This window comes from Callionymus lyra, chromosome 4, assembly GCF_982586985.1.
Source record: "Callionymus lyra chromosome 4, fCalLyr1.hap1.1, whole genome shotgun sequence".
In the NCBI taxonomy this organism is placed as follows: domain Eukaryota; kingdom Metazoa; phylum Chordata; class Actinopteri; order Syngnathiformes; family Callionymidae; genus Callionymus; species Callionymus lyra.
The window spans coordinates 35,203,952-35,231,229 of NC_141821.1; the positions used below are offsets into that span (position 1 = coordinate 35,203,952).

General features: G+C 38.2%; 2 protein-coding genes across 2 annotated transcripts in view; both read right to left on the bottom strand.

Moving 5' to 3' along the window:
* The window catches only part of ppp2r5b (protein phosphatase 2, regulatory subunit B', beta), a 23,714-nt gene extending 4,725 nt beyond the window's left edge, over nucleotides 1–18,989 (bottom strand). The window contains exons 1-11 of the mRNA XM_087789999.1: nucleotides 18,162–18,989; nucleotides 5,564–5,760; nucleotides 4,058–4,159; nucleotides 3,891–3,983; nucleotides 3,511–3,641; nucleotides 2,665–2,724; nucleotides 2,228–2,336; nucleotides 1,124–1,177; nucleotides 721–771; nucleotides 105–224; nucleotides 1–34 (exon numbers count right to left, since the gene is read on the bottom strand). The exon at nucleotides 1–34 is cut by the window's left edge and continues 94 nt beyond it. Coding sequence (XP_087646125.1) covers nucleotides 1–34; nucleotides 105–224; nucleotides 721–771; nucleotides 1,124–1,177; nucleotides 2,228–2,336; nucleotides 2,665–2,724; nucleotides 3,511–3,641; nucleotides 3,891–3,983; nucleotides 4,058–4,159; nucleotides 5,564–5,760; nucleotides 18,162–18,351 — 1,141 coding nt within the window. The 5' untranslated portion in view covers nucleotides 18,352–18,989. The remainder of the gene's footprint in view (nucleotides 35–104; nucleotides 225–720; nucleotides 772–1,123; nucleotides 1,178–2,227; nucleotides 2,337–2,664; nucleotides 2,725–3,510; nucleotides 3,642–3,890; nucleotides 3,984–4,057; nucleotides 4,160–5,563; nucleotides 5,761–18,161) is intronic.
* A 2,104-nt stretch (nucleotides 18,990–21,093) lies between these two features.
* batf2 (basic leucine zipper ATF-like transcription factor 2) lies at nucleotides 21,094–26,718 on the bottom strand. The gene is made up of 3 exons (XM_087790000.1): nucleotides 26,572–26,718; nucleotides 26,147–26,267; nucleotides 21,094–23,070 (listed from the first exon to the last, which is right to left on the bottom strand). Exons 1-3 carry the CDS (start codon nucleotides 26,643–26,645, stop codon nucleotides 22,342–22,344), a joined length of 924 nt encoding a protein of 307 aa, XP_087646126.1. The 5' UTR covers nucleotides 26,646–26,718; the 3' UTR covers nucleotides 21,094–22,341.
* Between the last annotated feature and the right edge of the window lie 560 nt (nucleotides 26,719–27,278).

A 27,278-nucleotide genomic window follows, 5' to 3' on the forward strand; every position in this document is an offset into this window, starting at 1 on the left:
CGTTGTTCCAGAAGTAGAGAGCTCGCTCTGCCACCTGGATACACACACAGTTGTCAGCATTACCCACAAAGTTGCGCCGCACAGATATTTGCAAACACACACACCTGGAAGTGAGGACTCGAGATGCAGGCAGCTATCTGCTTGAAGAGCGGATCCTGGACCCGGATGAATTGGGTCGGTTCAATGACGTCCAGGATCTCCTCGATCTCCCCGAGGAACATCACCTTAACAAACACACACCAGTCATAAGTCACAGATCCACACAAGAACACACAATGATGTAAGTGTGTGTATGGAAGTATATCAGTGCCATCACCTGCCGCTATCTCCACTTTCATTCATGTTGCGCTGACTGTTTTGCACTGGCTCTTCTTGCACTAACTTATATCTATTTTTATGTCTATTCTTTCTTTCGTGTACAAAAAAAAGCTAATTCTGAGGATGACATAAACAGTCGGTAAAATGAAACTACATTGTTTACATATTGTGGCCAATAAAGCTGTTTCTGTATAGTTGTATTTTTCTTTTATACATCTTTAATCTTTTAACATAGAATTTTTTTTTTTTCAATTATTTCATAGATTTTTTTTATTTTTTATTATTTAATAGATTTGTTTTTTATTCAATGCTTGAACAACGATTTCAGTTAATAATTTAATCCAAACATCCAATATGCAGACAATGCTGATGTACTTCCATAGCACTTGTACATGTGCTCACCTCCTTCTGTGTGCAGGTTTTGGGCCAGTACTTAAGCAGTCCTCTGATGATCTGTGGAGAGAGAGAGACAAGAGAAACCTTTAGAAACTGGATTTTATTAGAGAGAGAGATTCAGACTAGACTTTAGACTTTATTTTATTGTCGTTGCACAGAAAACACAGCAGTGAAACTGGCAACAAAATTTCATTGCTTGGCAACCTTTAAAAAACACAGCAGAGTGATGTATATATAAAATATATAAATATAAAAATGATAAGTTAAAAATAGTGCAATATAGTATAAACTGAATAAATAAAAAACGTTTTAAATAATGCATATAATAATGAATGTATATATATTATTATTATGAAAGCATGTCTAAAACAATTGAGCTTTCTTGAAGAACAAATGATAACAAACTCACGTATTCAGTCACTGTCGCATCTTTCTCCATGAACTGCACCACACAGTAGGCTAGCTGTCAGAGCAGAGACACAGAGAGTTACACACACACACACACACACACACACACACACACACACACACACACACACACACACACACACACACACACACACACACACACAACCACACGCACACAAACAGACCTAGACACACACACACACGCACGCGTACACAAACACACACACACAGCCTGAGGCTGACAAGAGTACAAAAGATAACTTATCACTTATCCTCGGATTAAAACCTGCTAATGCCTGAACAGAAGTTTTCCAGTGGAAGACGTGTGTCACAAATGTGTGCACGTTTCCTCATCCGCCGTTCATTCTGGCTTCCAGCACACCGGAGCCAATTACAGTGTGTTAGACTGGAGACACACTCTGACAGGTTTCCCTTCCATCACAGAGACACACAAATACTGGAAACCACTCTCCCATTATTGTTTTTCAACAAGCAGATTTTCACACAATAAGAGACGACACTGAGAAACTAATACTTTGAACTTCAGTCAAGACTCTGCTAAATTTGTGTGCACGCACATATGTGTGTGAGAATGTTGAACAAAAAGAGAGTGTATGTGAGTGTGTGTGTGAGTGTGTATGGTCGCTTCAAATTAGCAAATTGCCGTGGGGGAAAGGTCTCCGTGGCGACAGAGGCAGTATATGTTTATCTTGGAAAGAGTGATGTCACTCACTACTGAAAACACACGTGTACATATAGACACACAAAGAATCACAACAATTGTTCAACTCAGTTGGAAAATGGACATGTCAGCGACTCAACTCTGCCCCCCCGTGGTACATCAGCGACAATGCTAAATTATTGGGTGCAAATACACTTTAGGGATCTTTTATTTGTATTTCTTTATGTCTTACACATCTCCTCAACTTGATCAGCTTCTTACTATCTTCAAGTTAGCTATTAAACCAGCAAATCGCTGTTTTTTTTAGATCACTAGAAGAAGAAAGTTGTTGGTTCAAATCCAACTCTGGTCATTTTTCTGGTCAGCCTCTGCTGTTGCTGTGTACAATTACAAATAAGTCTTAGCTGAAGTAAAACAAAATACCTGTGCGTGGAAGATTGACAGGGACTTGGCAGTGTGCAATGGGATCAGGACTCGAACCAGGAACTGTTTGTGTTCGGCTTTAAGGGGAAGTGCAAAGCCGTTGATGATGCTGGAGAGACAAGATAACAGAATGTATGCTGTACCAGGTTCTATCTGTTCAACTGACTATGTTAGGTATTGTGTTAGTATTTTGAGTTTTTCATCACAACATTTGTCTTCTTCTTCTACAACTGCTGTGGTTCTGGTTGTGTGGGAGGAGCTAAAAATACCTCTGTTACCATCAACATGAATGCAAGCCTCTCTCTCCTGCACTGACTCATCCTGCCGGAGCCTTTCAATATTTCTCATTTATTGTAGTGTTGTGACACTGGTGCTCTTTACTGCTGCACATGAAGATCTAAACACATGTAAAGACGATTGTTAACTTGTTAACGTACCTTCCCAGGATCTCCAGTAACTCTGCAACACCGTTGAAATGTTCTGTTTCATAAATGAATCTGAGAGAGAGAACACAAGACTTGAATGTTTATATTTTAAACAAATGTATTTATACCTTTTTTTCAGAGGAGCACAAATGAGAAAATTGTGTTTTTTTAATGTGAAGTAGACCAAGTGAAGTGAACTTGCTATTGTAGCTGAAGCCAGATATGTTACCACAAATGTAGCAGCACTCGAAAAGCAATTCTCTTAATTTAGCTAAAGTGAAAGCAAAGAAACTTCTTAGTGCTGACACTATCACTCAGTGGCTAAACTCGTAAACATTTAAATGGACTCAATTTTACCACAGCTTTAAAGAAAATAAGCAGATAATCTAAACTTGCTGCTAACACTAGATCATGTTTTTCTCTGAAAGTAATGTGTCATTTAGTCATACATTTATCACTAATCAGATTCAGTTGACCAGATGCTTTTTAGGAGCGGAAAAATGCAGGTCCTCTGCATCTGTATGATTATGATAAGTCTTTAATCAGAACCTGACCTATTGGTCAGCCCTTCCACATCTCAAGCACCTGAAATCTAATTGTATATTAACAGACAGACTCCCACTAAGTCAGATGTGCCTTACAATTACATAACTGAAATGAAGTTGCTAATGTAGTTCAGCTTAATTCAACAACAAATCTATTGCGAGAAAGACAAATAAATAACTTTCTTTTGGTCGGAACCCATCATGGGGTTACTGTTCGTAACATTTCCCCAATAAACATTTAAACCTTTAGGGGAGAACAGGGACATGTGGCAGAATCAGATTAGATGTGGGACTTCAAAAGGCATCGGATTACCGCAGAAATATGTTGTTGATCTGTTTGCGGATGTATGCTCGCAGGCCAAGAAGTTTCCCATAAACACGGTGAAGGATGGTCTTCAGGTATTCCCTCTCACGGGGGTCTTCGCTGTCAAACAGTTCCAGGAGCTGCCAAACAGACGGACGTTTGTCAGGATCATTCTCACGTATAAAAACAAGAGGCAGACCACAGAGGTTGAGAACTTGTTATGTTGACCAACTATGCTTCACCATTACTTGCATTAAGAAGTTCATTTTTTATGAAAAGTCTCAAGTGTCACATATACTGTATATCAGGGAGGTACAGTGTATTTAAAAATAAACTGTTATTGAAGGGTACAAAGACATTTTCAGAAAAGTCAAACACAACAATTTTACCTGAAGAACAAATTTCTGGTCAACGTAGCGTTTAGCCATAGAAGGCTGGAAGTCTGGACTCTCCAGAAAACGGAGGAAGAATTCGTAAACCAGCTAATAGAGAGAAAAAAACAGAAGTTATTGATAAGATTTGGGTTATTTTGAAAAGTTCAGTTAAGATAAAGCACCTGCAGGTGCGGCCAAGAGGCCTCCAGCGTGGGCTCGTCTTCCTCTGGGTCAAACTCTGGATTCTCACTGGGCGGAAGAGTCCTGAAGATATTGACGGAGATCTTGGAAACAACAAAATAAAATCAGTCAGGGGTTTGTGTTGAGATATTTGGAACATATGTGTGCCTGAAGCATCAGGAGAAAACAATACAGAGGAGCATTTGGAAACAAAATCCTTGGAAGACGAGATGTTTCGGTGTCAGAAAGGATTCTTCTCTTCCACACCGGCTTTTTTTCCCGATATATTTGATGTTATTCATGGAAGAGAACAGCTGATGCATCATGATTCCTAACCGCGGTGATTCATTCAACAGACACCCACGACACCAACCAGCTAAAAACGTCACAGCAACACTACAGCCCCCCACTCTCCCAGAGAATCAGAAGTTTGGACGGAGAATATTCAAGGTGTCAGATTACACATCCTTTCATCATATAATCATCTTCTGACTCTTTATTTTTAGCATTGCTTTGGTTAAACAGCAGCATTCTGATGCTCTATCATGTCGGCATCGATTCAACTCGTAGTAAAGATCGATACTGATTGTATTCATTGTGTCCCTGACATTCGCATAGGCCTGAATATGTTTCCTCTGAACTCCAGGACTCCTTTATCAACCACTTTCTGTTTCGAAACTTTCATGACACACATTCTTTTGTAACCAAAATGTGATATTTAACGGGTGACACGTCTTTCTTTCTCACTTTCTTACTTTCGTTTTTTGCATCCCTCTTTATAGCGAACTCCATCTGTGCTTCATCACACCTAGTTGTTCCTCCTCCTCATCACTCCTTCCTTTGTTTCTCTTTTCTTGTCACCTCTTACTGTAGGCTATCTCCACCATCTCTTCATCCACCAGCTGAGGTCAAACACATTCAAAACACACTCTTGTGTCGGACAAACAATCATCGATCCCTTTTAAAGGCCCTTTTCAAACGGAACTTTCAGACCAGTAACACACTTTATTGTTATATCTCAGATTAGTATCTCATTTGATTTTATTTCATTAGTACATTTGTAAATATATATATATATATTTTTCATTTTGTCAAATTTCGTTTTTTGCTCTGCTTCAAATTGTTTAAAAAAAAATCCTAATAAATTTCTAACCTCACACTTCTTTTCAAACTTTAAATCAATTTAATTTCAGTTAATTATCAACCTCTGCATATGTTTTATCTATTCTTATCTCACCGTGTCAATAAACCTGCACCTCTACTCATCCACAAGTCCCTCCCTCCATCTGTTTAGCCCAGCATCTCCCCGTAAGTAAGATCATTGCTTCCTCGACCTCCCAGCCATCATCTCTGCAATCTCTCCATCCATTATTCATTCTCCATCTTCACTCATCGATCCAGTCCATCACTCCACTGGTTTGTCAGGCTATTAAACAATTCCAACAGTCTTTAAACCCCCTTGTTAGTCGGAGGGAGACATGCCTCCCCCATCATGCGGGTGAGTTTACCATCTTGATGGCCTCCGGGTAGAGGGGCTCGATGAGGACCCCCCTGCTGGTGGCAACACTCTCCACCAGCTCGTTGAGCGCCGCACGTTTGATCTCCTTCCCTTTAAGGTCGGCCACGCAGTCCAGGAAGTCGAAGAGGACGCAGCACTGCTGCAGCTTCTTACAGAAGAGGTCATGAAGTTCTGCCACGGGGGCGTCTGCAGGGTCCAAAACACAAGAGAGGGGGGCGTGAGTGAGGGTTCAATTCCCGCTGCTGAGAATATTTTGAAGGTATCGCAATAAAAAACACATATTTTGACAGAAATGTAATTGTGAGGTTCTGAGTGATCCATGACTCAAGCACTAAAAATATCTGTGAGTCATCCGGAAGTGGAATTCCATGAACCAGGTTAAAACAATATGCAAATGCGGTGAAAAAAGAGCGTTATTTGGGGACAAGAAATAAGCTTCAAGAAACCTCTTAATCTAAATAATAAAATCAACAAGATTTGAACTCTGAAGCTTTCAGGTGTAAGGACATGATAATAAGTAGTAAGTAAGTAATTTTTATTTGTATAGCGCTTTTCTAGACCAGGGTCACAAAGCGCTTAAACAATCAAAACAATATTCAATAAAGTATATACTTTAAAGATCAAGAATAACTGATAACACAACAGGAGTTCCAGAAAATCAATAATTAATTAATAATTAATTATAATGAATAAAAGATAATAGAAGTGTCACATGACAATACATTTATTTACATTGAATATATATATTTCCATCTATTTAAATATTAGTTCAAGACAACACCAGTGAACACAAAATGAAGATTTTAAATGAAGATTTTTATTAAGACAAAAAGTTAGAGAACCCCCTTATTTAATGTAACTCAACTGTTTATCACACCCAAAACAAATGAGAAACACAACAAGAACCTTTAGAGAAGAAATAGTTATATTAAGATTTTGACACACGGGACCGAACAGTACAAGAACATCTGTCCATGAAGGTTCTTGTTTATCCAGGTCATGAATATGCAAGTGGTTCAAAAGCGAGTCAACAGGACTGTGTAAAGTTCTAGGAAGACGTTCCACCTCTTTTGAACAGAACCTTATAATTCATTTAATAAAAGAACTGATCGTCACTTTAAGAAATCAAGATCAGTCAGTCTGAAAAAACTTTGAACGAGCCCAGAAGGCCTGTGTTAACGGTTGTCCTGTACATATATTAAGATACTTTCATGTCTGAGCTCTGATTTAGTCATCGGATCTTTTCTTGCCGACTGCACAAACACGCAGCTCACAAGTTCACACAGTCGTGTCGAACTGTCAGGTCGTGAAGATCAAATCTTCTTGATGACAGCGTGACTCGAGGTAATGGAGCAGCTCTGAGAGGAGTTTGAGAAGAATGGAGTCGAGGACGGAGGAAGATGGTGAGTGGGAGATAATGGCTCAAGAGTCCAGCTTTGACATGAAAAAAAAATACGGTAGAGTCTGCAGTCTGACACCACCAGCCTAGATTAAAAAGGAACACACCCACCAGACTAATGTTTGTTTTGATGATGTCCAACAACAGATTTCCAAATTCATAAAATAACAACCTTTAATCTAGAAAAGCACATTCATTGCATACCTCTGCCCCGGACCTCATTAAACACTATACAATCTTGTGAAAAACTTCCATTTTTTAATCATTGTGCATTCTTCAGTGCATATCTGTTCCCATATTTCATTTGAAATAATCTTGCATGTTTGAAGTGTTGTTGGAGTCTATGTTTGCGAATGTTTTTTAAACATGTGACCAATTACTTAAGTTTTTGTCACCTATTTGGCATTTTTCCATTAAGTGTTCCACCATGTTGGATTGTCAAACCTTATGCCATTCTTTATGATTTGATATTAACGTTCCTTAAAAAAGATACTAAAATATATCTGGACCAATTGTTAAACTTAAGACACACACATAAATATATACAACTACAGACACATCTAAACACACACACATAAATATAGACAACTACAGACACATCAAAACACACACGCACATAAATATACACAACTACAGGCAAATCTAAACACACACACACATAAATATACACAACTACAGACACATCTAAACACACACACATAAATATACACAACTACAGACACATCTAAACACACACACATAAATATGGACAACTACAGACACATCTTAACACACACACACATAAATATACACAACTACAGACACATCTAAACACACACACATAAATATACACAACTACAGACAAATCTAAACACACACACACATAAATATACACAACTACAGACACATCTAAACACACACACATATAAATATACACAACTACAGACACATCTTAACACACACACACATAAATAAACACAACTACAGACACATCTAAACACACACACACACATAAATATACACAACTACAGACACATCTAAACACACACACATAAATATACACAACTACAGACACATCTAAACACACACACATATAAATATACACAACTACAGACACATCTTAACACACACACACATAAATATACACAACTAAAGACACATCTAAACACACACACATAAATATACACAACTACAGACAAATCTAAACATCCACACACATAAATATACACAACTACAGACACATCTAAACACACACACATATAAATATACACAACTACAGACACATCTTAACACACACACACATAAATATACACAACTAGAGACACATCTAAACACACACACATAAATAAACACAACTACAGACACATCTAAACACACACACACATAAATATACACAACTACAGACACATCTAAACACACACAGCGCTGCTGGAGTCTAAATTTATCTGCTGAAGAAACACAAGCATCTCAGTAGGGAAACAGGAGGAGAGAGAGGAGCAGAATGACATCATCCCTCCTCCTCCCACCATCATCTCTCTCCCCTCCCTTTTCTTCTCTCCATCAACCCCATTTCAAAATATCCATCCCCTCCATCCCTCCATCATCAGCCCTCCCTCCCAACATCTCTCAGAGGCTTTTTCTCCTTAACTGAGCGAGTCAATTCTTTAAATAACGGTGATCCGGTTTGGGACCGAGTGTGACAGAAAGAACAAGGGAGGAGGAAGAGGAGGATGAGGAGGATGAGGAGGAAGATGAGGAAGGGGAGAAAGAGGAGGAAGAGGAGGAGGACAGCTTCTATTCTGGCCGCCTCTGCACCTCATTATTCACACACGGTGATGCAGAGAGGAGAAGGTGAGGAGACAACAGAGGAAAGAGTGACAGAAGGAGGAGGGGTTTAAAGAGTGGGAGGAGTCGTAATCTGGCTAATCTCAAGATAATTCTTCTCATGGAGTGATTGATGACATCATCGCTCTGGCTCCTGACTTCCCCCTGATGTAACTGAAGTTCAACTGTTCACAGTCCATTCATAAACCTACACACAGTTGCAGGAAAACTACTATACTGCCATATAAATATACACTTTTATTATACATACGCTTTTTTACATGTATTTCAAGATAAACATATATACACTTGTTGATAAGACTACATTTGTAGTGATTTCAAATACTATTTGAAATGAACCAGACTTTGATTTTACCCTTCATTTATAAAATTGTTTGATTTTATCATTGGATTGTTTCTCACAAATCAAACACTATTGAAATGTTGGGCATTTATTTGTGAATTATTGATATCAGAATATTAAACACAAAATAACGTTTCTTTCTAATTAAATACATTTTTAAAATCAACCTTTCAATAAATGTTTTTAAATTAAATTATTACAACAACAAAAAAGTTAAACCTTTCAGTACAAAACAAATTAAATGATTAGAAACTTGGAAAAGAAACTTAAAAAAAACAAAAAACATTTACATAAGGTTTCAACATTTGTTATAAAAGAATTGAACAGTTTAATATTCTGGTGACACCCTTTTACTTAATAAAGTCCTGGTCGTGATTTGGGGCATCAAGTGTGACTAAATCTTTTATTTTCAGTCCACAGACGCGTCACTGTGATAAAAACACAAGAGATTAAGAATTAGAGTAAAAGATTAACTTTAATCTGATTAACAAATACTCACGTGTTACTGAGAATAGTCATTTGCTAAAAGATTAGCTCGCCTGTGTGACACGGATAGCTTCTTTATTTCTTTAGTCAATCCCGCTGTTAAACCACCTCCAGGCCTGCAGGCTCGAGGGACAGGTTCGGCCCTTGAGATTTTTAACTAAAGTATATGTTTAATAATAATACTAAGTTATCTGTGGCACAAAGAGTTTTAAGTTTGGAGACAAATTTAGGGACGTTAAACTTGTCAAGAGACGAGTCTGTTCTATGTTTGTATGTTCTCGCCGTGTTCACTTAGGTTTACTCTGGTTTCCTCCCATAGTACAAAACCAAAGAGGTTCATGAAGTGGTAACCGAGGACAAGAAGGGGAAGCTAGGAAGGATGCACAGGATCGTCGAGGTGACTCAAGATAGCAAGATTTTCCCCAAGAATTGAACTGCTATTGCTATGTGAAAACGTTTTTGAATCTTTTAAGATTATTTAAAAGAATGAAAAATGACATTCTTAATTATTTCTTCAGATTTAAAAGTTTATACTTGAAGAGATGTTGCATGTATTTATATATATTTATTTTCTTCAATGTTAATTTATTTTTATTACAATTTTAAAGTTTAAAGTTTTTTGCCTAAAACTTGTATTTCAAACATTTTAAAAGATCAGGCAGTAATTCTGTTTTATCTCTATAACACATGTGTCAAACTCATGACCAGGGGGCAAAACCTGGCCTACCAATTCATTTTAAGAACCCATCAGATGGGCTCAAAACAACTAAGATTAATATTTATGTTGATATTTCTGACAATTAAAGATACCAGTGTTTAAGATAAGATGATACATTTTCCTAGTGGATGTCCAACAATTATACAGAGACTTCCAATAACAGTAAAACATTTCTGTTTAAGTGAAGGGATGAATTTGATGAGTATTCTAAAGAGAAGTTCAAAAAACAGAGATAATTGAGATATTTTACACAAGGAATAAAAAATAACATCACTCATACTTGCAAGACAGTTAAATATAAATTTCGTTCGTCCCAATACTTTGATTGAGCTTGACACGTCTGATCAATAACATCGATAGATTGTTGCTAACGTGAGCCGTTTATGAGATCTGATCAAAAGTGAGTATTGTTTTGTAGCTGCATGTGAGGAGATCAAATACAATTATATGTCAGCGGGGAATCAATATAAACATATAGGTGTGATCAACACATTCCAGATTATTGCACTAGTGAGCAATAATCTTGAGCAGGAAATGGTTGATCGTTGATCAATTAGAGGTGAAACTAACCTGAGAGGATCATATATTGTCTCCCATTGGATCAATGAAGGTTAGGATTTCAACGTCTAAGCAGAAAGTGGCATGAACAGGTTCAACTTTTGTTTGAATGTTGATCGATACAGACCAGAAAAGGACAGTAAACACTCTGAAAGAGCTCAAGGGTTAATAGGAAGTTGCATAAAACAGTTGGGTGACGATTAGTAATGTCTTAAACCGACCATACTTTTCAGGGATTAAGCTGCCAGGTCTGACAGTCAGGTGGTTGATGTATAGTTGCTTCCTCCGTCTGACCACTTACTGTCCACTCCCTTCCTGTCAGCGCTTCCCTCGCCTACACTCTCACAAATGATCCCAGTAAAGCCATGCAATGGTAACTGTATATGTGTCCACAGAGAGAGAATCATCTGGACCAAGCACAGGCCCCTGTGGAATTCCAGTAACTTCTGGTAAAAGCACAAGTAGCTTATAGATCAATCAGATAACAGGAAGTTCCTGTCATTTCAGGTTCTCTGGTCCCCAGCCCCCGGTGTGGAACAGAAAAGTTTTTTTTAATAATTTCTGTGCTATCGATTATTACTGTCTTAAAGGGGGTTGAAAAGCTCCAACTTTCTCTGAAGTATAATTTAGTCTGTGACTCTTGACACACTAAAACACGCTAAGAAAATTGTTTCAGTCAAGTTTACTAAAAAGAAATCTGTAAACTAGTGAAAATGAATATAAGAAACATAATGATTTATTTTGACTGTTTTCAGTCGTCAACTAAACCCATCCGTGGTTTCGAAATTTGCGAGAAATAATAAGTAAAATGTGAGAAAAATCAAAATAGTGACAGTAGGAAATTACACTTTCTAACTTAAATGTATGACAAAGGAGAGTGGAATGACTAGTGGAGAAAACTATGTCTGCCTAAATGTTACATAGCGAGTGGACGTGTGTGATCAGATGTGTCATTCAGGCACAAGAAACCGCCTGTTAGCAACGCTAATAGAATTTAGAAGCTTTATCACCTCATTAGAACGCATGACTTCCTGCCTGGACAGTTTGCAATCAGTGGGCGTAACTGTGACGAGTGAGACGGATCATTCCGTAAATATCACCTGGCATCGGGAGGGAAGGAAAGCAAGGACTAGTTTCCCGGCTGTTGAATGAAGCTCCAACTCTTTTTAAATAAACTTTTGTGAGTTTTGTTCTGTGCGGACGAATCAGACAAGCAGCGCTTCCTTAACGAGATCATTGTCGCGCTGTATTTTGTCCAGAACACAGTGGAATGTTTATTTTCTCGCGCCACTAAAATGGGCAGTACATTATGGCCACATTCCGACATGCCAACTGGGTCGCGACTGTAGCTGAGTGCAGCTCCACAAGCAGAATTCATCAAGAACTCACATGGATGAAAACACTTGATGTTCGGATCAGATGCAGAAAAAAAAAATTCTGATACAACCTTTTAACGACCAAATTTTAATATTGCTGTTTCAATAATCTACTATAATTTATTTTGGGAATTAATACTCTCATTCTTTGAGAAAAGTACAATATAAAAAAATATATATAATGCTCATAAAAACAATAGAAGAAGTAATCAGGAGACGAAGCATCAGGAAAAAGTATATTTTTAAGAGGCCATACTTAAGAATGATTAACCCCAGAGACCCCTTATTTTGATAAATAAAGGAAAATTTAGGGTAAAATCATTGAAATATAAACTTGTTTACTTACTGACATTGACACAAATCTGATTTAATAATATCATCTTTGTTTAACGATTCTCAACTTTGCAAGTAAAAATATTTTTAACCGGTCTCTAATGTTTGTATGTCTTGTGATCTATGCGTGGCTGCAGTGATTTTTGGAGAAAGTAGTAGAAATTACATTAGAAAAATAAAAAGTTTCAAAAAACGTTGGGTTGAAAGTTTTTTGCAGATATACAGTACTGTGCAAAACTTTTAGGCAGGTGTGAAAAAAGGCTGTAAACTAAGAATGCGTTCCAAAATGGAAGTGTTAATAGTTCATTTTAATCAATTAACAAAATGCATTGAATGAACAGAAGAGAAATGTAAATCAAATCAATATTTGCCTTCAAAACAGCATCAATTTTTCTAGGTACACTTGCACATAGTTTTTGCACAGTACTGTATGTATTAGGTATAAGTTGAGTATAGTTAAATTAATACAGATAGAATTTGTATTATAGTTTTTACACAAGACTAACCTAACAAACTAATATTTGCAAAAACGTACCATTATACATTTAATTAAAACAAACTTTTATTTTATTAGAGAGAAGAAAAAAAACATGTGTGCAGCCCATTTATATTCATAAAATTCAGTCGAATAGTCACAGTGGACTTTTTAACCCTTGTGTTGTCGCTAGGTCAAGATGAACAACATATGCAGTGTTGGAGGTCGTTCACCTTGACCCAGAGGCAACACAAGGCATACCTCCAACACATTTGTTTTCTGGTTGAAAACTTGGTGTAATCATCGTATCATAATTATTGTTTTCACATTGCTTCTAACTTTTTTTTAACATGTGAGGTATTATTTACATACAAAACCTCCCACTTAGGTAGTCACTCATGGCTTAGTGAATGAATTGTGTGTTACCATGGCAACATAGTTTTCTAAACCATCCTCATACATACGCAAGTATGATGACTCTCAGGAGTCAGCAGGATGAATCATTGTGAAAGATTTTGCGAGCTGCAGGAATGTGACCTTTTGATAGAGGACCTGTTGGCGCGGCGTCACCCGAGGAGGCTCCTCCTTACATCAGTGATCTGATCCAGCCTTACACCCCAGCTTGGGCTCTGAGGTCTGTGGAACAGAATCTACTGATGGTTCCGCGCACACAACTGACTCCTTCAATAAACATCTTAAGACATTTTTATTCTTGCAGGCTTTTCCTTGATCTTCTGAGACTCCTGTGTTTGTGTTATGCGTCTTAATCTTTTTAAAGTATATATTTTATTGACTATTGTTTTGTTTGTATAAGCGCTTTGTGACCCTGGTCTGAAAAAGCGCTCTACAAATATAAATTACTTACTTACTTACTTACTTACTGAGGCTTCACCCCCTAAAGAGAGGCTTATTGTCTCAGTTTGCTCTTCTTTCTGATGATAGTCAGGGTCAGGTTGCATTGGTAGATGCCCAAGCAAAGAGGATTTCCCTCTCAGCAGAAACCACTGAGCTGTCCTTCTCCTGGTCTTTACAACGGGTCCTTGGTCTGCCCCAAGTTCTCTTCCAAGTTGGACATGTCTTCTGTGGGAGGCATCCATAAAGGGTGCGGCCTCTACTGGCTTCTCTCCATTGGGGGTAGTGGACCTTTGAGTCTCTAACCAATGACCTAAACCCTCAGCTTCTATATTCCTGGGGTAGAGTCCAGACAATTTCGGCCAATTGTATCTGTAACTCTGGCCAAGATACATTTGGGATTGGAACCCAACCCTGACTAGAAAAATATTTCCTCATATAAAATTTCGATATAGATATCGTTTTTTTCATTATAGTGTATCGATATTTGTTTTTTAATTTTTAGAATTCCCATGCAAATTTTACAGATACAGTTAACAGTGTTTGTTCATTTTTGTGTTGAAATTCAACCTCCCGGCGATGACTGAGGACAAGAGGATAGAGTTTTTAAAGCTGATGTTATTGTATTGTAGACATACAGACAATATCTCCTATGGTTGTCCTTGTTTTGTAGTACTATTGTACCGCCAGATTAATGCCCATATACACCCATACTTATTACCAGAAATGTGGTCCAAATAAGTGTTAATAAGTTTGGTAACACAAAGCCCCAGAGCACCCCTTGAACAACAGGATCAAATGACTTCTCCAAGTCCACAATATTTGAAATGGTTGACTAAACTCCCATGAACCTTCAAAGACCTGGATGAGGGTTGAGACCAGATCGCAAACCACACTTCTCCTGTTCAATCTAAGGATAGTGGCAAAAGTACCATTAGGCAAAAAGGCTGATCAAACACGAAGGATCTTTGGAAGAGCAATCTTAAGGAGCAACATTCCAGATGACCATGCAGCTTTTATGGAAGGACAAACAGAAGGCTGAGTGTTTGTCTCGTCCTGTTAGGCAGAAGAGAGAGAAGTTCAATATTGAACCACGGTTCCCACATAGCAAATGGTAAGATTGAGTCAGAGACTCATCCGGGACAAGATCTGTCAACTTCAAAGAGCCACGGATATCAGTTGAAAGGAAGAGATAAGCAGTTTTGAAATCAGCACCGTCGATCACACTGGGACCAACTTGAGGCTACAAATGTCAAACTTTGTTGAGGAAAAACAATAAAGTCGACTCAAGACATGATTGTGGTGAAAGAGGCTGAGATGCTGTTGCAACTCCTGACAGGAAATGCGGAAAGATGTAGAAGATCAATCAAATAAAACAATTAAATAATCCATTCATCATGCTGTAGATTTGTACAACAACAGAATGTTTTATATGTTTTTATTTACACACGCGTGCCTCTCAAACATTGTTGTACTTCCCAAAAATGTCCTCATCAATAATTTGCTGTCCGGTGTTTACTCACTTCCTCCAGAACAGTGTGTGACAGCATATCGATACTCGTGGCTCAGCAATCTCTTCCTGAGGACCGAGAGTCACATTGTTGACGTCGTCCTCCATCTTTAACATCTCTATGGAAGTATAACATTTTAATCTCACTTAATTTTTAGCCTTTAGTTTGGTTTTGGAGTAATACAATCCAATAGTTTGTATATTTTAGCATGTTTATAATTGAATTAGAACATTTTATACGTAGATTTGGATACTCTAGTTCCAATAATTCATGAATATATTTTATAAATTCTATGTTTTTTAATTCACAGCATTTTAAATTCAATGTAAAAATGTTGGTATAATAGTACAATAATAGCCACCAGCCAATACCAAAAAAGCACCAAGCTACTTAATTCTGGGATTCTAGGTCGTCAGGGAATTGTCTGGACGTTGCATGGTCGGCTGAAAGTACCAACATTTTGTATGTTGAATTTAAAGGAGGAGAGGAGATCGTTCCAACGCTTAGGAGCAACAGCCTGGTAGGATTTCTCTCCTCTGGTCCTGAACCGTGTGCGAGGAACCATCAGTAGATTCTGATCCACAGACCTCAGAGCCCAAGCTGGGGAGTAAGGCTGGATCAGATCACTGATGTAAGGAGGAGCCTGATCATGAATAGCTCTGAAAGTAAGAACCAGAATTTTAAAATTGATCCTAAAAGAAACTGGCAGTCAGTCAAGAGTTTTAAGGATCAGGGAAATGTGAGTTCTTCTACAAGAGCGGGTCAGAATTCTTGCTGCAGAGTTGTATGCAGACGAGACAGCTCCTTCTTGTTTAGAAACGAAAATATGTTGTGACATCATTTTCCTAAATTTATAGATTTTCTCAGTTGAAGGAAACAGTTTCTGGTCAGTTTTTTTGCAGTGTTAGACTAATGACATGTGTTTGTCAAATGCAGCACCCAGGTTTCTCAGGCTCAGTTTGACAGACTGACCTAACTCACCCAAGTACTGACTCAACCCTGGAACCTTATCATCAGGAGCAATCACCAGAGTTTCAGTTTTGTCCACATTTAGCTGCAAAGTGTTTTCACTCAGCCATTGTTTGATTTCTAGCAAACAATTGACTGAGCTGTTCAGCCTCTGGGTTTCACTTGGATTAAATAACCAGTAAAGCTGGATGTTATCAGAAAAAATGTGGGAAGAAACATATCTGAATGAAAATGCTAAATTCAACCATTTAATATTCTGATGACACTGACCACGAAATTGGAAAAATATGTTTCCTTAGTTCTTGACTCACTTTAATGACATTATTATCTTCATGCTTGTTTTAAACATCACTATGAATGTCTAAGCCTCATGAAAATTTTAAAACGACCACTAGTGATGCATAATTGACTCTCTTGATGAAATTAAATTTTGATATTTAAGTCCAATAGTCAGTCCAGCCATGGAGAAGGACGAGCAGAAGGAGTTCGGAGCAGCAGTGAGCATCCCTGGAGGACTGAACGCCCACAAGTCTGTCTACACATGACCTACATTCTGCCTTAAACAGACGTCCCATCCTGCAGGATCACTTCCTCCTGAGGACCAGAACGTGCCGCAGTGGTGCTCCAGAACCGCAGCTCTTATGGAAATGAGAGGTATAGACCAACAAATGTTCCTTCAGCAACTGTCAGGTTCTTCAGACATGCTCAATGTGGGACCTTTGATGAAGATCCTTTTCAACCATGTTGATAAAAAAAATGGTTCGAGCTTAACATCCAGAAGAACCAAAAGTGTTACAATCACTGGACACTAAAGACATGAAGCTGTTGCACCAACTTTTAAGTCAGAAAAATGACCTTCTTTCTGTATGTGAATTAAAGAGTAGCAGGAGTGACTCACTTCACTCGGTCGTCCACTTGAGTTTCCACATTTGACGACTGCGTCAAGGTCAGGCTCACTCACCAACAAATGGGTGCAAATGAGTGCAATGGCCCTCATGAGGTCCCCGTAAAAATACAAAAATGATCACGTATAAATGTTTTATGGCAAACTATTTTATTATTTAATAATTTAAATCATTAAAGTTTTTTTTTCAGGACTTTTTACTGCTTTTCTTTCTTTACTTTTTTGGGTTAATGGTTTTGAAAATTAAGTGTTTTTCTAAGCAGTTTCTAGATTTATTTGCTTTTTGGTTTTCATTTATGTTTCCCCCTTCATTCTTTTGGACTGATGGCCCCTTACAACAGTTACAGTGTAACGTGTGGAAATTCCCAACCTTTATTCAATAAGAACCATTCAAAGTTAAAAGTAGCTGTAAAAAAAACCTTCATAAAACATACATTTATCGATTATGGAAGTGTATTGTGTGTATTTAAAAAAAAATGTTTTTCAGCTTAAAAAACACATTTTCCGCTCTTTTTTAAGATAGTTTTTTCTGACTTAACAAGATAATAATAATAATAATACTAATCTCTATTTATATAGCGCCTTTCTAGACCAGGGTCACAAAGCGCTACATCAAATCCCTTGAAAAAACATTTAAGGCAAAGTTATATCCTTATGTATTATGTTTTTATATATATATATATATACGTTTATATTTTATGTGTACAATGTTTCATAGTTTCCCATCTTGCTCTGCTTTGTTTCTAGTGTGTGTGATTTTCCACTTCCTGTTTGAAATAGCAGGTAAATACGATGATTCGGTGTGACGTCACGGATGATGCAGGAATGGGGGGACTCACCTTTGAGCAGGGGCAGTGGGGTGAGCTCCACCTGGGAGCTCTGGTACCGGAACTGCGAGGAGCTGTGGGACCTCCTCTGTCGAGCTCTGCGCATGGACCTGCGCGGGAAACCGTCCACCTTCTCCGCTGAAGGCACCGAGAAGCTGGTGGTGGGGGAGGAGGGACTGGGGGGCAGCTTCGTGGTCTCCATGGTGGACCCGGACCAGGAGCTCGTGTGCACGGGCGCGCAGAAGGATGCGGTCACAGATGGAGGGTCAGCCTATCAGGGTGAAGGAGGTAGATGCAGATCAGGGGGGGTCCAGTCTCGAGATCGGGTTCTATCGGAGCCGAACGGTGAGCGGTATCATCGTGGTCAGAACCGGATGTGTATCATCTCTGCTCAGACAGGCGCGTCTCCTCACGCACACACTTGCACACATGCACGCTGCTGGAGTGTCGATTTCACACACAAACCGTGCCAGAGCCGGTGTCTGGTCAGTTTCCGGGGCTCGCGGTGGTGGGTGCTGATGTCACGGGATTGTGGGTCGGGGCCCACCTCAGCTGCAGCATCCCTCTGGTCCTCCTCTCCAATGGCCGCTGCGTGTTTCGCTTGAGATGGAGGTGATGCTGCACCCTCTCCTGCCGTCCTCCAGAAGATCCGGGTGGGCACAGATGTCCCCTCGCTGGGTCTCAGGTGCTCCCACACAAGGGTTCAACTCCGGAAGGGATCAGAGACCACGGTGTTTGAAGAGCGGGTTACACAATAGAGGCCGTGGTTCTGGTACACTGACGTGGTCCTCTTCAGTTCACTGCTTGGTTCCCGTTATCCTGCTCGTCCTACAGCTTCATGCAGATGCGTCAAGTCTGGCGTGTTTACGCGGAGAAAAATCAGGAAGTGGGCTTTACAGGTTTTCAAAATAAAGCAAACGAAGGAAGCAGACTGAAACAAGAATGTCAGGGGCAATGATGTGTTATATTGTGATGTTGTAAGAACAATTATAAATATGTAGCAGAATTTACAGACTCTTTAAGAAATTGAAACTACCTCAATTGTTTTGAAACCAAAGTTTGTCTAAATGTCAACTAAACGCAGCTGGAGTCGACTGTATCCTCTTGTTCTCAGTCATCACCGAGCTCTTGCTGGAGTTTTTTTTAGATTTGAGCATGTAATGACAGTTGGGAGTTTGATTGTTACATAAAAATGGCTGAGCAATGTGCACTCTTGCATGTTATTGTAAATAAAAAATATATTTATTTTAAACACACTTGAAATGTAAACCATAACATAAGTACGATTAAAAAAAAATAGATTCAGGACTGTTGAATATCAAATACTAAATATTGTGATACATCAGTTTAACGACATTTTCTCACATCAAATTGTACCTTTTTTTAAAAATAAAAAATCCTTCGTCATCCCGGTGTCCCGAGTATCCATATATAAAAAAAGATAAATCTAAAGTTAGGTTAGAATAGGTAGAACTTTATTGAAGTTGTGATGAGTTTAAAAAGAAATGCTGATATTTTAGTTTTATTATTCTAAATATTAGCAACAATCAAAGTTGTGATGAGTGGATAGAGGTACCAGATAAAGGGAGAAAAAGAAGCCATTTGTTATTGCTTAGTTCGTAGTGGTTGCAAACGACGATGTAACCAGAATAATAAGACAATGCAATATTTGTTTTCGGTGATGTTTCTACACATCTCTGTGGATTCAAAGTAATAATGCAATAACTGACTTACGATATCTACAGACTATAATGATGAAGTAACCTGCAGCCTGAACAAGATGAGTCGCTTCGCTTTTATTTTGAAAAGCTGCGATAGGATGCTCTTCAGTCACCTCGCGTAACAAATGCGCCTTCTCAGCTGAAGGTAGTGCAGGGAGAGGAGGGGGGGACTGCGGTGACGCGATAGAAGAGTTTATTTATTTATTTCTCTTTATGTTTTCTTCCATGTTCACGTGTGACGTCACCTCCTCCCCTCCTCTGCTCAAACGCTGCACATAAACATGGCTGACTCCTCACCTGCTCCCGCGTCAGCATCTCATGCGCCTCACCTGCTCCTGTATTCTCTTCACACTTTTACTTTCTGTCAACATCTCTCAGTGTTGTTATGAGAGGCTTCTTTTAAAAATGACTAATGAACAGTGGCAGCTGCTGGTAACTAAATGAAGAACTGGTATCACGAGATTTTCGGATTCATTTATTTTTTAACCTTTATATGATTTAAGTGACCTCACGGAACATTATATAGCCAAATGTTCATGTTTAATCTGTCATATATATATAATTGTTTTTATTTTTGTTTAATTTTTTTAATACATATTTTTATTGATTTCCAGGCATTAACACAGACAAATTCAAAAACAAACCCCTGTAAGAATTTCTTAACATGACCATGAAAATCCCCCCTTCCCTACCTTTACATTCAAGGAAATTGAAAATTAATTAATCAATTTAATAAATTAATTATCACAAACATTTGTACAGTATTGTACAAAGGTTTAAGGCAGGTGTGAAAAAGGACAATGAACAGTGGCAGCTGCTGGTAACTAAATGAAGAACTAGTATCACGAGAGTAGCTAGTAGAGGTGTTATAAATACCAATGTTATAATCATGTTGAATTAGGTTAGCATTGGAATATTAGATAGTATAGGTTGTAGTGAAAACATTGTATTCCAGTGATCATCATCTTACAGAATCTATCCATCAGTCCTGGTTTGATTAAAAGAAAAGAAAAGTAGGACACAGGTATATGAATAAAAATAACATGATCCTTCATTAAGTCTAAATAAGACGTCTCTAAATTAATGAATCGAAATAAACAACAAAAATACTTTTTAATAGCACAATCTTGTGGCCAAACTTTATCCATCCGTATCCAAAGTTTGCTGTTCTTTTCCCAAAAAAAGATTGTTTACCGGTTATAATAATTAGCCAGTCAGCAGTGGAAGGTTTTGAAGAATTATTTTTTATTCCTCGTGTTTTAAACACCAGCAAAACATACAGATCATACTCTTAAATACACAAGAACACACAAGACAAAATATTAAAACAGTACAAAGACATGTAATCCAAACACAGTTTTTAGGTTTTAGGCTTTCGATTAAAGGTTAAGATGACAATTATGTATATATTAGTTATATATTTTACATTTAGATGTATTAGTTTTAGTTTCACATTTCTCAAATTAGATAAATATTTATCAAATCTGAGGGGAAAAAGTTAAATAGTGCTGTTAAATCGGCAAAACAACATCTACATTATTAAATGCTGTCTTGCGTCCTATAAGATAGTATGTACTAGGAACAAGTAAAACCGATGGCAATTTTCCTTTTTTTTTAACTTTCTTTCTATAATGTCTTTTCATTCATAAGAATAATGAATTATTTAAAAGGGCAGGAATAAAAGGAACACTCAAGTTGAATAGTTCTAAACGTTCAATTTTATAGACTCACACTGACCTCATGAGGCCAAGATACGAAATGTAGAAAGACAACCTGCGGGTCAGACTATGTTTTAGGTCAGAAATGTTTGCTTTACACAAAGTAAACCATTACATGTTTTGTTCATTTAATTGTATTGTTTTTATCTGTCTTTGTTTTCTTCAGTTCGCAGTCACTGCAGGAGTAGATATGAACTCAAATTATTAAATTGTCTATAATCTATATAAGCTAAAGATCTACATCAGTTTCTTTATAAGACATTCAAACTCAAGAACACAGGGGGCATTACTTTAAACCAACAATTAAGTTTTATAGTACAATGTTCGAACACAAAATTGAGATTCAAACCTGTTGTACTCAAAACTGGAGCTTCAAAATTAAAAACAGGTATGTTTAAAGAGAAACACAGTTACAGTTCCACCAGTAGAGAACCACTGAGCTAAACAAATCACAGTTGCTTATTAATATAAATTAAAAAGTCATACAAAAACAGTAATATCTTGAACAAGAGTACACTCAATTTTAAATGTGACTCATTGTAGTTAATGCTCAGGGTTGACGGACATTAACAAATGTTTTTGTAAATAATAGTGATGTTATTTTTTATAGTGTTCAGATTAAATATTGAGTTACTTTGGTTACAGTGTTTTGAGCTTTTCCATGTGTTTCTAAGCATGGTTTTGGGATGGACACACTCAGGGTTACCAACATTGTGATTATGCTAAACACAAATCTGTCTACTTAAGGTTCTTCTAAAGTGAGGAGAAATAAAAGCGGACAGCCTCAGATTGTTGAAGATTTTGGGTTGGGGTCTCTGAAGCATTAGGCTGGTGGGCCACAGCCTGTGAGGAATGAATACAGGTGCTGGGTCGAGGGTTAAAAAACGATGAATTGATCGCTGGGTACTCTGAGGAAGGAAATGTGCCGAATGGGAATCTATCATTTGAGGGTTGGTCCGGCATATTTGGGGATTGTTGAGTGCAGGAGTGACTTGGCAGAGACCAGGGGGGTGAGGGGTTTGAGGACCAGACTTCTGATGAAAATAGTGTGGACAGAAGACTCGAGGATGCATCGTTGGTTTCGACAGGGGAAAGTGGTCTGGACCGAACTGTAGGATAAGACCAACCCTCTGAATCTAAAAGTTGTGTATAATCCACAGGATAACAGTCTGAAAAGTCTACAAGAGGATAATCAGCCAGTTCAACCAGGTCTGGAGGAAGGACGTTTTTTTCCAGGACTAAGCAGGGGGCATCATGTGAGGAGCTGGGTGTGGCGAGAGGAGTCACTGAGCCTTCAGGTGTTTGGTCCTTGTGACTAGAGCAGGGTGGGGCCGGTGAGTGGAGGTCTGCAGATCCCGACACGTGGAGGCGACATAAAGGTTCATGGTTTTTCAGCATTGTCTCATAAACTTGAGCGTCCTTTTGTAACTGCTCCACTTCCTTCAGAAGCGCTGAGTTGGTTCGTTCTAGAAGCTGCATCTCCTGGTTAAGAGAAATAACAAAGTAAATACAATCAGTTTAATCTTGAACCTTTAAGACGGACTGTTGACAAATGATAGCTGCTGTAAATTGATTTAATCCTTTGTTAAAATTTTAACCTCATTTTTAGATTATTTTCGGATTCATTTCTTTTTTAACCTTTATATGATTTAAGTGACCTCACGGAACGCTATATAGCCAAATGTTCATGTTTAATCTGTCAAATATATATATATATATATAATTGTTTTTATTTTTGTTTAATTGTTTTAATACATATTTTTATTGATTTCCAGGCATTAACACAGACAAATTCAAAAACAAACCCCTGTAAGAATTTCTTAACATGACCATGAAAATCCCCCCTTCCCTCTTTACATTCAAGGAAATTGAAAATTAATTAATCAATTTAATAAATTAATTATCACAAACATTTGTACAGTATTGTACAAAGGTTTTAGGCAGGTGTGAAAAAGGCTGTAAACTAAAAAATATAAATAATATTTTTTTATTTTAATCAATTTGCAAAGTGAGCGAACAAAAGAGAAATCTAAATCAAATCAATATTTGTTGTTACTACACTTTGCCTGAAAACCAGCATCAATTCTTCTAGGTACATTTGCACAAAGTCAGGGGTTTTGTAGGATTATAGTGTATGATCAACTAATTATGTCAAACAGGTACTAATGATCACCAATTTCACAAGTAGGTTGAAACACAGTCATTAAATGAAAAAGATACAACTGTGTAGGAGCTTAAAACAGGGTGAGGAACAAACTCTGCTACCAAGCTGAGGTTATGAAGTTTCATGTCACAGGTCACCATGACTGAGCAGCAACAAGACGCAAGGTAGTTCTACTGCATCAGCAAGGTTTCTCCCAGACAAAGATTTCAAAGCGCGCTGGGGTTTCAAGATGTTCAAGCTCTTGAGAAGAAGCACAAAGAAACAACGTTGAGGATTGTAGACGCAGTGGTCGGCCAAGGAAACATGACACATCAAGCTTATTTCCCTTTGAAATCAGAAGATGTTCAGCCGTGCCATCACCTCAGAACTGGCAGAAACCAGTGGGACCAGGTTCACCATCTACTGTCCAGAGAAGTCTGGCCAGAAGTGTCTTTGTGGAAGAGTTGCAGCCAAAAAGCCATTCCTCCGACATGGAAACAAGGCCAATGTTGTGGTCACAGCAGTCTGCTGTGTTCTCCTCCTCCTGGTCTGCCACTCCCCCTGTCGTCTCACCTCACACCTGGTCCTCATCTTCAATCACGCTCACCTGGTCTTGATCCCCAATCAACCCCCTTCATAAACCCTTGGATTCCCCGCGATCGGCGCTGGATCGTACTACGCACAACCGTGTAACCCGGATCATTCACTCCAGCTCGCCCACCTCGCTCTCCTTCCAGCTTCCTCATCCACTACCTGCTCCCCTCCTATTCAATAAACCACTTTTTGTATTCCCTGGAACATCGCCTCTGTCTGCTCTTGGGTACAGCATCGTTAAACATAACAGCCAAGAGACTCAACTATAAAAGCATAGGAACTGGTGCATGAAAATGGCAGCAGGTGATCTGGACTGATGAATCAAAATGTGAAGTATTTGTCTGTAGCAGAAGTCCGTTTGTTCAGCGAAGGACTAGAGAGCGGAACAATAATGAGCATCTACTGGCAACATTGAAACATGGTGGAGGTTCTTGCATTTCTGCTAAAGAGTTGTAGATTCGGTCAGAATGAATGGTTTCCTCAATGCTGAGAAATACAGATACTTATCCATCATGCAATACCATCAGGGAGGCGTATGATTGGCTCAACATTTATTCTTCAGCTGGACAACGACCCCGAGCGTACAGCCAATGTCACTGAGAAATATCTTCAGCGTAAAGAAGTAGACCTGTGATGGTATGGACCCACAGAGCCCTGATCTCAACATCATCAAGTCTGTCTGGGATCACATGAAGAGACAGAAGGATTTGAGAAACATCTACAGAAGATGTGTGGTTAGTTCTCCAAGATGTCTGGAACAACCTACCAGCCGAGTTCCTTCAAAAACTATGTGCAAGTGAACCTAGAAGAATTGATGCTGGTTTGAAGGCAAAGGGTGGTCACACCAAATATTGATTTGATTGACATTTCTCTTCTGTTCATTCACTGCATTTTGTGAATTAATGAAAATAAACTATTAACACTTCCATTTTTGAAAGCATTCTTAGTCGACAGCATTTTTTCGCACCTGCCTAAAACGTTTGCACAGTAGTGTTTATATACAGTATTCATACTAAAAATAAATCTACAGAAGTAGACTATAGAGAATTAATGTCATGGATTAATATTAAGTTAAAAAAGATTGATTAATAAATAAATACAATTAAGGAGAAAAGATTACAGATGAAACTACTTTATTCATTTTATAAATATATTAGTATGACATACATAACAGTGAAAATAACTATTGACAGAGTTGATTTCCGTCAAGAGTTTGATCTAAGACAGACTTTGACATGCATAGGGGTTTTCATCACATTTCTCCAGACAAATGTACCAACTCTACCTATATTTTTAGCAAAACATGTGTGTTTCTGTATAAAATCTAGCAATCTATAAATAAAAATAAAGTTCTGATGTATTTTGTAAAATCACCAGAGTATTATTCCTGATAACATTTTATATATATTTGAATCAATTCATCATTATTTGTTTTTCATTTGATTAACGTTTGGGACATCTCTCTTTCACTTTTACTTTTTCCTTCAACAAACCATCCACTCAGACTAGCAATAGTAAATGTTTTGAACATAAATAGTGTCAAAGTAAATGATGAATGAGGGATTTTAGAATATTCCCTGATTATTAATATTGATTTTTCTTTAATGTGATGGTAATATCAATTACAGTGAAGATAGTGCCCTGTGTGACTTGGATTACACATTTAAGGGCGTGAGAGTTTTTAGAGGGAGGGTCAGTGGGAGGGCGTTAGTCCTTCTACTAAAGCAAAGCGTTTACAAGAAATAGCCAACGCAACCAGCCGACTTAAAATGAAAGTACACTGACACGCGCCTGCGCACGAACACACACATACACACGCACCTCGTGGAGCTCATCCGCAATTTGTGTTTGTTTCTTGCGAGATTTTCTTGCAGCGTCTCTGTTCTTTCCTCTTCTTTTCATCCCTTGTTCTCTGATCTCTGCTCTCTGGTCCTTCTCCCTCCTGCAATGGCAATGCGTCTGTTGTCACTTTATTATGAACTCACAAAATACTCAACAACAATAAAATCACTTCAAGCAAATACTGAATATTGAGTCACAAATGTAAAGACATTTACGTTATTTAGCTGCGAAAGTTTGAATTAGAATCAGAAACTTTAAGCATTATCATTATTAATATTTATTTATTTACTTATTTTCCATTACTGTATTACTGAAGACAGTTGTAACTTTAGTGTTTCTACGTGATAGTTGTTATATATATATTTATTTTCACTTTAAAGCTCATTCCTAAGTTTGAGACTCACCAGGGTTCTTTGGCTCTCGGAAGCGTGCGTGGGCTCCGGTGGTCCTGTCGGCAGACCGAGGACAGCGGCGACATGTGAACCACATCAGCGGGGGTCTGATGCAGCGGCAGCGGCAACAGGGGGAGCTCAGAGCTTCTGACAAGCGGCTCCCCGGCCTGGCCTGGTGGACTCTGAGAGTGGGTTTAGTGACATATGATGATGCACTTTCACTTTCAGATGTGAGGTAACCAGTTCCATATGAGACGGCACAGAATCGGCGGAACAGAAGAAAAAAAAACATTTACAGAAAACGACGTAAGCAGGATGAAAACGAACATTGTAGTGTGACACCAGGAAGTACAAATTCTTATATATATTACATATTATATAGATGATTTTTTTTTCATGGATGATAGGTGGATGGGTAGACGGACGGGCGGACGGACGGATAAACTCTATAAGGATACAAAATGCAGACTTGTAAAATATATATTTTTTAAATACAACCTATAAAATCAAATATTTGAAAAAAAAGTAAGGCGGGAGGCAATTTGTGACCTTTCTGTGTGGAGTTTGTATGTTCTACCCGTGATGCATGGGGTTACTACAGAGACTCCGGCTTTCTCCCACAGTCAAAAACACACAGAGGTTTATTGGAAACTTTGGGAAATTTTCCGTGAGTATGAATGTGTGTATGAATGGTTGTGCCATGCGACAAACTGGCGTCC